The sequence below is a fragment of the Sorex fumeus genome, unplaced genomic scaffold, assembly GCF_029834395.1.
Source record: "Sorex fumeus unplaced genomic scaffold, SorFum_2.1 ptg000122l, whole genome shotgun sequence".
In the NCBI taxonomy this organism is placed as follows: Eukaryota; Metazoa; Chordata; class Mammalia; order Eulipotyphla; family Soricidae; genus Sorex; species Sorex fumeus.
The window spans coordinates 26,729,499-26,741,573 of NW_026606179.1; the positions used below are offsets into that span (position 1 = coordinate 26,729,499).

General features: G+C 51.5%; 1 protein-coding gene across 2 annotated transcripts; it reads left to right on the forward strand.

Annotated features, from left to right (window-relative positions):
• The first annotated feature begins 2,194 nt into the window (after positions 1 to 2,194).
• CUNH19orf12 (chromosome unknown C19orf12 homolog) lies at positions 2,195 to 11,379 on the forward strand. Of its 2 annotated transcripts, XM_056136657.1 has the most exons (4): positions 2,200 to 2,273; positions 6,838 to 7,011; positions 7,313 to 7,480; positions 10,457 to 11,379. In XM_056136657.1, exons 3-4 carry the CDS (start codon positions 7,321 to 7,323, stop codon positions 10,720 to 10,722), a joined length of 426 nt encoding a protein of 141 aa, XP_055992632.1. In that variant the 5' UTR covers positions 2,200 to 2,273; positions 6,838 to 7,011; positions 7,313 to 7,320; the 3' UTR covers positions 10,723 to 11,379. The 2 variants fall into 2 exon arrangements, with proteins under 2 accessions (XP_055992633.1, XP_055992632.1); XM_056136658.1 differs by lacking the exon at positions 6,838 to 7,011 and having other exon boundaries at positions 2,195 to 2,273.
• Positions 11,380 to 12,075: the final 696 nt, after the last annotated feature.

A 12,075-nucleotide genomic window follows, 5' to 3' on the forward strand; every position in this document is an offset into this window, starting at 1 on the left:
TTAAGAGAGATCACGGAATTCTCCAGAGAGAAAATAAGCAAAGAAGCATAGAGACAAACAAGTGGCATGTATGTTCAAGGGAGAACATAAGCTTGAAGAATAAACTTGAAGAATGGTTTTCAGAAGAGCTTTCATACAGTTCCTCCAAATGTTTTTTTTAATGAATCATAGTGAGTATAGTTACATACTTACAAACTTTCATGATCACATTTCAGTCATACAGTGATCCAGTACCCATCCCTCCACCAGTGCCCATTCTCTACCACCAATGATCCCAGTATCCCTTCCTGGTTTTTTTTTTTTCTGAGTTTTGTATACATAAAAAATTAATCTGGGCATTGTCACAGGAAAGCCTTGCATTGTTGATGGTCTTCTACAATATCATTCCTTGCACTGTTGATGATTATCTTCATAATTTCATAGACTCCTTTGTAATTTCTTTCCTGACAGGTCCACCCTTCTTTGGGTGGGTCCTCTGACTTCTGTATTTGGGTAGTGCCTCGATTTTTCTTTTCCAAAGAATTAGGATCTGTATGTGTCAAAGGGATATCGACTTCATGCCTTTGGGCTATTTCATGGATAGAAAACATCTTCTTCAGTTTTATTATTATTTCCCCAAAGTACATTAGCAGGCCCCCTACCAATCTGCCTACCACATTAGGTTCTGTTTCCCGACTGCCACTTGGAACAACCCCTGAGCATTGCTGGATGGGACCCCCAAACCAGACAAACAAATCTTATGATGTAAAAAAGAAGAATCTAGATTCCTTTTCATTTCTTTTCCTTTTTTTTTTATGTAGGAGTACTGCTGTTTATTCAGCCACTGATTAGCTGATTGTCTTTTCTTTCTTTCTTGTTTTTTTTTTAATCTTCAGAACACCTTAAAGAAGGCACTATAATTATTTCACAAAACAGGAAACTGAGGTAGAAAGAGATTGACTTTCACCACCCACTCAGTGCAGATGGAGGCTGAGAAAAGTAGGAGCTGCAGGTGGGTCACTGCAGTCACCACACCCCATCTTGCTCTCAGGAGACCCTGCAGGAGGCCCGGTTGCCCTTGGGAGCAGAGGGTCACTTTGTCTTTTAGGGGCTTCTGCCGTGCAAGCATTCTAAGACTCTTCCATGAGGAACAAAGCCCCAGACTGCTTTCGGGGTGAAGGTTTATACTACTTCTAAAGCTCACTTTTCTAGACCCCCCAAGTTGCCCTCTATGCCAGCGTCTTACCGCTTAGCTGGGGGTAAGGAGTCAAGAGATCCAGTTTTCCAAAGTTCCACCAGAGGGAGCTGGCCACCGGGGAAGGGACTGATGTCCGCCTGCAGTCAGTCCTCCACCCAGCTGGACTCGTCTTAGTTTCGTTCTTAAAACTCAGGCAAAATTGTCTATTTAAGAACTGATGGGGTCACTTCGCCCTGGCCAGGGTGGGGCCCCGGTGAACGCTTTGGGGGTGGGGGGATGGGCTCTTTCATAATGGAGACTGCTAAAGGGAAACAGAAACAACAGAATGAAGCTAGTCAGAGGCACCAAATTTCCGTTCCACCAGGACATTCAGAGCTGGGGTGTCCTTGGGCAGAGCCCGTGCCTTTGGCGGTGACAACCAGGACTGCTGTCGGGATTAACGGGGAGAGTTAGAGAAAGTCCCCCAAGACCTTATTATTGTTGTTATTATTATTATTATTATTATCTGAGACGGTTTTAAAGTCCTAGTACCCTCTACTGCATTTCCCTATTCCCCTTTCCCGTTTTTTTTCCCCCTCCCTTTGGGCCTCACTCATCAGTGCTTGGGGAATACTGCTGGTGCGGAGTCGGGGTGGGGGTGGGGGGTTGCTCTGGTGGTGCTGGGGGCCCACGCAGTGCCGGGGAGCAAACCCCGACCTGCTGCACACAAGCCTTTGCCGGATCGGTGACCACATCCTGCCCTCTCTTGCCCTTGGCCCCCCTCCTCTACCTCCTCCCCGGCCCAGGCTCCCAGATCTCGGCGTGGCCCCGGGGGCTGGGCCTCCCCTCTGCCCTGCAAGCCTCAGGAGCAGCGCGCCGCGCTCCGCGGCATCACCCGAACGCGGGATGGGGGTCTCCGGGCCCGAGACGGTGCCCAGGACCCATCCGGACGGCGTGTGAGCCGGCGAAGGACGGGAGCGCCCCACGCAGGGCCCGTCCCGGCGACCCGGAAGGTGCCCGCGCAGCCCGGAAGGCGGGAGGGCGGAGCGAGCGCGCGCCCGGACCCTCCCTGCGCCGAGCGGAGCGGGCAGCCGGGCGGGCCGAGGCCGCCCCGCAGGTAAAGGGGTCCCCAGCGCCCCTCCGGGTTAAGGGCGCAGCGTCCATGAGGAGCCTGGGCTCCACTTTGTGCTGCCGGACCCTCAGTGTGTTCCTTGCCCGAATGGGGACACTGAGGCACAGGGAGGCCAAAGACCTACTAGAAGTCAGCAGATGTGCAGGGCCTCCTCCCACTGGCACCTGGACAGGGTGGGGTTGGAGGGTGCGGGAGGGAGACCCAGCAGCCACCCAGATGTGCATGTGTGTATGCGTGTGTGCTGTAACCGGGATGCGCGGTGTGTAGGACCGTGTGTCACCGGTCCCAGTGCTGGCTGTGTGTGAAACTGGCAGGATCCCTGCCGGGTATTGGCCCACATGGCCTTGTCCAAAGTGGACCAGGGGATCGTGTCTAAAAATGGTTAGAGAAGGATGCTCATTTGGGAGGTGGTTAGTTTGGGGGGGCTGCTGGTGCTTTCAGCCTTTGAGAAAAGGAAAAGGAAACAGAAACTGTGCAAGGCTGTTTACGAGGTGATCTTTGGTAGGGGCCCCTGGGGGCCCATGCAGGAGAGGGCTGTGTTTGCTGAGCAAACCAGGTCTACTGTCTTGCTCTTCAGAATATTCTAGAGAAGTCAAGGATCTGAAGGGTGAGTGAACTCCCCTAACCTTCCCGTACCAGAAACCTTGACAAGAGGTTGGGGTGTTTGCTGGTGTCCGTCCGTCCCCCCCCCCCCCCCCCCCCCCCCCCCCGTGACTTTTGCTAGGTCCAGGACAGCTGGGAAGCCAAGTCAGGGCACGTGGGGGTTTGTAAACCCACCAGAGAAGAAAGTACTGAGGCGTTGGGAACAAGTCCACTTACAGTAGTTTTCAGAACAGGGGAGGCAGAGGACCTCACTCTGCAATCACAGTGGTGCTGCCCCTCCCCCAGGCCCCTGCTGTCACCTGCAGACCAGCATGCATGGTTGTGAAACACGGAGAGTTCAGATTTACCTTTGTCTCCCCTGCGCCTGGCAGATGGGCTTCCTGTGAGCATCATCCTTTGGTGCCCTCAAACCTGCTTCCGAAATAAGTGGGGGTCTACGTCCACTCCTGTGAGGTCTGTCCTCTTTGGAGTGATCCCTGCACCTCCCTCCTTGTTTGCCAACCTATGTCCTGCAGACAAAGAGTGGGAGAAAGAGATGCGGGCCTGTTTTTTTTCTGGAGGAAGGCAGGAGGAGAGCTTTGTAGCGGGGCTCAGGAGATGGGGTTACAGACCTTTGTTTCACAACTAGCCTATTGATGCCCAACTTCTAAAAATGATTCTTGCTAGGAAATTAAACCAGCTTCCTCTTGCATCCGGCAGCCACAATGAGGTGTCTGCCTGCGGGGTAGAACTATTGGACTCAGTTGGAGTCAGGCCACTTCTTCTCCCTGCCTTCCCGCACGCAGTGGCACCTGCTGGCCCTGTGGGTCTGCAGAGCCCAGAGCTTGAGCCTCGCACTGGTCTGCCTGGACTAAGTGGAGGTTAGAAGTAGCATTTGCACAATGATGCCTCATTAGCCCCTGTGGGTTTCAACTTAGAGTCATTCAGAGCAGCTTAGAAGCTGGGGTTGTGTTTAGCAGACAATAGAAGGTGAAGTGGGTATATACCTATTTCCTGCTTTTTACCTGTGCTTTCTTGCTGTGCAGAAACTGTTTTGAGAGTGCAGGTTCATGTTGGATAGGCACCTTGCTTTAGAGTGGTGTGCAGAGTGCAAGGCCTGGCAGGCAGCTGTGCGGATCAAGCCTGGTGAGGCCCAGGGTCTTTGTGACTTGAGAACAGGAAGCTGCCTCCATTCTTATGGGTTTTCCCTTCCAGTGACAGGTGAAAAGCTGGGGAAGAACCGGAGGTAACTTCGCAGTGGATTAGCTGTTTTTGTAGGCATGTGTCTACAAAAGCGTATTGAAAGATTGTACCACAAACTTCATTCCTTTGGTTTTCTTGCTGTAATATACATGGAATGATTTTTGTTCTGCAAGAATAGATTTTCAGTCACTCCCATGTCTGAGTGGGCCCTGCCCAGTGCAGTCCCGTTGCTGTCAGGTGATTTTACTATAGTGACATTTATGTTGAGACAAGTTTTGGCTTCCAGAGGAGTGAAAGGGGCTTTCCCTTTCTCTCTCTCTCTCTCTCTCTCTCTCTCTCTCTCTCTCTCTCTCTTCCTTCCTTCCTTCCTTCCTTTTATTTTGCTTTTTGGGTCACACTCGGTGCTGCACAGGGCTTACTCCTGGCTCATGCACTCAGGAATTACTCCTGGTGGTACTCGAGAGACCATATGGGATGATGGGAATCGAACCGGGTCTGCTGCGTGCAAGGCAAACATCCTACCCGCTGTGCTATCACTCCATCCCTTGGGTTTTCCCTTTCAAGAAAGAGGAGTCCTTTGCTGTCCTGCTGCTTCAGGAGGTCACCACAGGTGAGCAGAGGGGTTTGGAAGCCAGCAGATGTTGGGGTCCATCCAGACCACCTGGGAGCAGAGCAGGAACAGACCCAAGCTTTCCTGCAGTTCATGGGCAGCCAGCAGGGCTATCTGTCCTCTGCCTCTTAGGCCCTATCTGGTCAAACAGACACAGGAGTGTGCCTCCTGTTTGTAATTTCTGAACTTGAAGAGTGAGTAACCAGCATCAGATATCCTGAAGTCAAGCTCTTCCGGAGCCTTAAATGAGTCTAACAAGGGGGCTTATTAGAAATGCAGAATCCTGGTCTGGAAAGATAGTACAGGCGTGAAGGTGCTTGCCTTGCCTTTGGCCATCCCAGATTTGATCCCCAGTATTGCATAAGGGCCTCCAGGATGGACAAGAGTGACCTCCAAGTACCGAGCTAGGAGTAAGCCATGAGAATTTCCGGGTATTGTCCCCAAGCAACCTGTTCCACCCCTACTCCACCCACCCAGATACAGAATCTCCCTATGTGTTTACAAGGCCTTCTTCCTGTCTGTGTTTGTGATTGCTGATATCACTGTATCACTGTATCACTGCCATCCTATTGATCACCGACTTCCTTGAGCAGGCACCAGTAACTCCTTTGTCCTAGCCCTGAGATTTTAGAAAGTGCAGCATTCAAGGCTCTTTCAGGGTCAGGGGAATGAGACCAACCCATCATTGTTACTGGGTTTTGGCATATCATATACGCCATGGGGAGTTTGCTAGACTCTGACGTGTGGGCAGAATACTCTCGGTAGCCTGCCGGGTTCTCCAAGAGTAAGAACTAGATAATAAGATGTCGCACAGCTGCAGATGTGGCGGTGCGCTTCCAGGAGCTAGGTTTTATAGTCTCTGGGTCTTGGCTGTTGATGGGATAACATGGCGCCGGGGGCAGTTGGTGGGTGTAACGCCTACCTACTAGAAGATGGGGGATCTGGGTGGAGGAGGCCCAGTCCCGATCTGAGCAGGCTTGGAGATCTCAGCTCCCAGAGACTGTAAAAACCCAGCTCCCAGAAGAGAATAGCACAGACTCTCCTGCCCCCACGCCTGGCTGTCCTCACCAGGGCCCCTTGGAGGGGGCGGGTTGAGTTTTCCTCCCCACCCCGAATAGATCTCCAGCAGCCAAAGACCTCCGGAACCAGCCACAGCTATGCTTAAGACCACTCTCCACACGTTCGGATGAGCCTCACACATGAAGGAACCGGCAGAGGAACCCAGGCATGCGGGACCTGGGGTTGAGATCTCCAAGCCTGCTCGGATTGCTGATATCAAGACAAGAAATAGGGGCTGGAGCAATAGCACAGCGGGTAGGGCGTTTGCCTTGCACACAGTTGATCCGGGTTTGATTCCCAGCATCCCATATGGTCCCCTGAGCACAACGAGGGGTAACTCCTGAGTGCAGAGCCAGGAGTAACCCCTGTGCTTCACCGGGTGTGACCCAAAAAGAAAAAAAAAAAAAGAAATAGAGGACAAAAGCTACAGGGCCGAGAGCATGTGACGGGCTTACCTTCCTTGGGATTATAGAGAAGCGCTGGAAACGTGACAAATGAGATAATTAGGCAGGGGTTAAAACTCTCAGAACTGGAGGATACTTTGACATTAAGCTTTACTCTAGATTATTTTGGGGTCCAAAAAAAAACCTCAAATGAACAAAAGTTACTGAACAGTAATTTGCCCTTTTTGCCTTTCTCAATCAAATCTTTTCAGGTTTAAAAGCAGCTGGGGAAGAAAAAAAAAATGTTCCTGGGCCTTGGGTCCAGCTAGGCTGGAGGAGAAGCTCGGGACCACTTTGGTTTCACTTTCTAAACCCGTGAGGGACCTTCCTGGGGATTCTGGACACAGCTGGCCCCGCCCCCTTTCCCTGCCAATACTGGTCCTCTTCCTGCACCCGCCCTGTCTCCTCCCTGCTTGCCATTTTCTTGCCAGTGTGGCAATTTCCTGACCCCAGAGACTTGTTCTAAAGGTCACTGTTCCACCTATCTTCTTCCACATCCACATACGTGTATGACTTCTTGGGTTTCCTTTATTCTCTGGTGAGTTCATTGGTTGCATCATGCAGTGTTTCCTGTCTGATGCGTGGCTAGAGTCACTCAGAGGCGAATGGGCAGACTAAGAGTCCTCTATGCTCCTACCCTGACACTTCCCAGGAATCCAGCATGTTGGTGGTTTGTCTCTCTTCTGGACGCAGAATCGGACACTGCACCGGACCAATGTGGTGGCAAAGACCTGTACTTTCCCTCTCTCTGGCTTGGCTTGAGCTGGGAAGCCCTATCACCCAGAACCTGTGAGAATTTCCAGGCTCTGCCAGGCTGTGTGTGACGGTATGCTTGTGCCAGTGGAAAGGCCACTGATGCAGGGGTCAGACGGACCGGGTGGCTTATCACTGGAGCAAATGGCAAGCGCTGTTGCTGTAACTGTTAGGAATTACAAATTAGTCAGAGGGCAGAGAAGGCCTTCTGCTCCCTCTGCTGACCCTGCCTTCTTTCTCTGTGACAACTTGTCACCTGACTGGGTGTTGGCCGTGCTATTCTCTGCTGAAAGTGGAGGACCTAAAGCTTGAGGAAGAACTTTCTCTGCCTAAGAAATTACTCTAACGCTGCTTTGCCTTTGGGTTCCTTGAAGCTTCTGAGATGCCCCTCCTGGTGGGAGAGATGATGAAACTGCTCTGCTCCATTTCTGAGAAGAGGAAAATGAAGGCGGCTGTGAAGCACTCTGGGCGGGGCGCCCTGGTCACGGGGGCTGTGGCCTTTGTTGGCGGTTTGGTTGGTGGCCCACCAGGACTAGCTGTTGGTAAGTGCAGGCACCTTGAGGGATATCCAGACTCTTGGACGGGAGGTGGGGGAGGAGCGGGGGAGGGAGAGGGGGTCCTAAACAGGCCTTCAAAGCGGCAGAGACTTCATCAGGTGGAGCCACATGCCTCTGTGAAGAGATTGTGGGTCCATCATTTGTCCTGTTAACATTGACGCTCCTCTCAGTAGCAGCTCACTCCCGTGTCCTGGGAGTACAATGTTGTGCTCTTATGCCATGCAACCCTGGAGGACCACCCTCCCCCACTCCCCAGATGGCAGCCCTCCCTCTCCTGTCAACCCTTCCTTGCCACTTCAGAAGAGAATGCGGAAGTAAGACTTGTCCAGCACATTTCTAGAAGTAGATTCTTTCTGACTGGTACACACAAGCCAGATTATTCAATCTCTCCTGTCAGACAGCAAACAGTCCAATGTAGAAGAACAGCAGACCCTTCTAGAATGGCTATCCTCCTTCCTCCCCCCGCCCTGCTACCTCCCCTTACCCTCCCCCCCAACACCTCTTCTACTTGCCTCCTTCAACTTGGGAACTTGTTTTTGGTATTTTGGCTAATGGCCCCATCATTCCTTGGAGCTTGATAACGTTTCTGTTTTTGTGTGTTAGAAGCAGAAAGAATTCCTGCGTGCTAGGCCCTGGAAGATCTACCTGTCTTAGGGCTGTGGCCCGAATCGTAAGGCAAGAGTCATGCCAAAGAGCTGGCCCCTGGGACTACAGCTATAGTACAGTGGTAGGGCATTTGCCATACACATGACCAACCCAGGTTCGATTCCCAGCATCCCATAGGGTCCCCTGAGCATTGCCAGGAGTAATTCCTGAGTGCAAAGCCAGGAGTGACCCCTTTATCTACCTTACAAAAAAAAAAAGCTGCCCCCCCCCTAACTTGGGGCCTGAAGGGGGGAAGGCCCAGGTAGGTAAGGTCACCTTTGAGATGGCCCCAGATGGCCCCTGTGCTACCAGGATATCTGCTGAAGGCAGATTTCCCATGTTCTCATTATCCACTCACTAACTGCCTTCTCTGTGCTCAGCAGCCCAGTGCTCAGAATCTGGGGAAGTCCTTCTGTAGAATGCTGGTTCCCCTGTTCCCTGGCAAGCCCTCCTGCTCTGTTCTTCCCTCTGTGGGCAGAATTGACAGCACCCTTACAATAGTTCCTTCCATACTGTGAATGGGTGAGTCTTGTCTTCAGCTTTTAGCCAGCCAGGGAGAAGACCAGGCCGAGGCCACTGCCCTCTCCCTTGGGATGCACATTATCTTTGTCCCATTCATCTTTTGTACACAGGGAGGGCTTGCTGGTGTCACTGACCTTCCAGCAGTCCCTAGATTCCATTTTGGGAGCATGTATTTTATCTAGATGAATAGAAATGGGAGAAATACAAGTGTGTCTGCAAGGAGAACTCACAACCCCTGGTCATGGGCAGCAGCATCATTTTACCAAGAAAACAAAGGAATTTTCATTTTTCTCCCAAGAGTTAGTAATTGGCTGGTCGATATGTCTGGTGATATTTTGCATTAAGTGCTGCTTTAAATCAAATATTGATGTTCTCGTAAAGGTTTAGTGCAGATGAATGCAACTCTTGTTGGTGCTAAGTGTTTCACTAGTGTCCTGGGGAAAAGTTCAGGAAAACTCATAAATTACTGGGTTTTTCTCCCAGACCCTCATTTTCCCCTAGTGCAGGAGGGAGCTTGTGGGGGCAGGTTCCGCGGCTGGCCTGGGGCTAGCCTGTGTGGCCTTCCTGGCTCCCGCAGGTGACCCTCCCTGCAGATGGACTTTCAGGGACTCAGGCTGCATGCTTTCAGATAGACTATTTTATTTTCTTTTTTTGCCTTTTGGGTCACCCGGTGATGCACAGGGGTTACTCCTGGCTCTGCACTCAAGAATAACTCCTGGCAGTGCTCGGGGGACCATATGGGATGCTGGGAATTGAACCTGGGTCGGCCGCGTGCAAGGCAAACACCCTACCCGCTGTGCTATTGCTCCAGCCCCGAATTCTGGCTCTTTGGAAAGAGTACAGCAGAGGGGGACTTCTCATTGCATCATTGCAGGGTTCATGACACTTACAGTCCTCAGGAGGCTCCCCATGGGCAGCCTCACCGTCAAGCTGCTTCTCTTCCCTGCTGTGTTCTTCCCAGTCATCAGCATTTATATATCTGATTACTGTTATTTTAAAACCATGGCACTTTGCAGAGCTAGGACTCTGTATGGTTACCCAGTTGGCTGGCAAGGGGAAGCCACTGGCTCTGTAGACAGGACTCTCATGTCACCACCACGTCACCACCTGCCCACTCTGTGTCTTTCTGGTTCCTCCAGGCCCCTGATGGCACTTGAGTAAGACTCTGTCCAGGGTACCTTCCTGCAGTAGATTGTGCTCCAGTCTGATTTGATGGACACAAGGGCTGCAGGTTCTGAAATACTATGTAATAAGTTTGAGCACACTTAAAAAAAAAAATGCTTGCTTTTCTTCGTTGTTTATCATCATACAACTTTGGAGCAGATAAATGAAAAACATTGCATATCTGTCCCCAGGGTCCCATATCTATGTGATTTCACTAGAGGTTTTCGAAAGGGTCAGGGAGCACGTTAGCTACTTGATGAGAGGAACTCCGCCTCACCACCCGGCAGGCTCTGTCCTTGGACGCCTGTGCTCTCAGGCTGGGCCTTAGGTCAAGAGGGTTCCTGGAGGAGTCCAGTGAGAGGGTCTGAGGTGGGAAACTCTTTGCGTGCCCTTTGTGAATGTGGCGCTTAGGGATGGACGTGCTCGGGTGGGAATGATCTGAGCCAAATGGAGCAAAAGCCACATTCACCTCTGCTCTGCATGCTGGCTGGAGGAGTAGGTCTGAAACTGTGCCTGTTTGAACCCCTCCTGAATGTTCCCACTGGTCAGGAGCACGGGCCTGCTCTCAGCAAAAACCGAGACCCTTATTTATGACAAGGCTCAACTAAAAGACCTTTTCTTGTTCCCTAGGGGGCGCCGTCGGGGGCCTATTAGGTGCCTGGATGACCAGTGGACAGTTTAAGCCAATTCCTCAGATCTTAATGGAGCTGCCACCATCTGAGCAGCAGAAGCTCTTTAACGAAGCCTCGGCCATCGTCAGGCACCTGGATTGGACTGATGCCGTGCAGCTGACCACGCTGGTCATGGGCAGTGAGATGCTGCAGCAGCAGCTGCTAGCCATGCTGGTGAACTACGTCAGCAAGGAGCTCCAGGCTGAGATTCAGTACGATGACTAGGGCCGCTCCTCCCGGGAAGTGGGGCTCTCCTAACGCAGAGAGGGGCCTGGGAGTTAGGGGAGTCTCAGGCTGGAAATGTGAATGCAGTCGCCTGCCTAAGGGGCTTCTGCCGTGCTGAATCAGGCTTGGAAATTATCCTGAAGATGTGTTTGCTGGCCTCTGCACGACGGATGGTGGATGGCTATTGCAGTGCCTTGGTTTTGTGAAGCTACTCCCCTCAAATAGGAGGCAGAGAAGGTCACCAGGTCAGCCTTCTCCCTCTGGGAGAATAACCTGACCAGTCAGGTTCGCTGTTGTACCACAGGCTTCCCATGCAGGGCCTGAATTCTTCGGACCTCGGAGTGGTCCCAGCTGGAGTCACTTCTACCTCTGGGACAGGGCCCCCTCCTGGCTCGGAGATTCCCAGCAGGCCTCAGGGAGGAGCCGTCAAATGTGCTCAGCCCCTTCTCCCACCCATGCAGGCCTGGGTGCGCCCTCTCTCCCTCTGTCCGTGTGGCGCTTGTTTTTAAATCTAGAACATTCTACGGGTAGTCAGGATCAGAAACACTAAGAAATGTTCCCACCCTAAAATTTCTCCCTTTATCCACTTGCTTTTGGAACCACATCTTGCTCAATATGTCATCAAATGATAATAAACTTTTTTTTTTTTTTCCGGAACAGACCTTTTCCAACGTGTTCTGTGTAAAGCACCTCTGAGTTCTAGGCATGAACAAAAAAAGGAAGGAACCAGATTTGTGGCTTTGAGGAATTAGAGGCAGTTCCCTTCTCCCTCACCTTCCACTCTCCACAGCCTGCCCCTCCCTCAGACCCAGGGCTCTCCACAGAGGAGGCTGGTGGGCTGGGGGATGTTCCTATCCAGTGTGTCAAGACAATGTCAGTGAACTAGAGCCCACAGTGATAAGGAGAGATGATAAGTGCTCAGAAGAATGGCTGCCCAGTGGCCTCCTCTCGCAGGGGCTCGTGTCCCCCTCCACGCACTGAGGAAACCCCCTGAGCGTCCATGCGCTGCCTGACTGGGTGGGTTGGGGTAGGGATGAGAAAGGGGTTTTTCTATGTGTGTCGAATGAGTAGTTTTACTTATTGAACTGATCATTTCAGCTACTCCTGCCAAATAAAGTCTTCATGTGCTCCCTTGAACTAAAAAACCCAAATTTAGGGTTTGTTGTCCTCCCCATTTAAAAAGAGAAAAAAAAGTTTAGTGGGCTTTAGTGCTGCCCTTTTTTTTTTTTTATAAATACAGAGCACTATTGGTAAAGCATTTAAAATCATGATGAGTGGGTAGCACAGAAATGCAACCGGAAAGGCAGGGTTTGGATTCAGTGCTTCACTTTTCATTTTGAACAGCAAATTCTG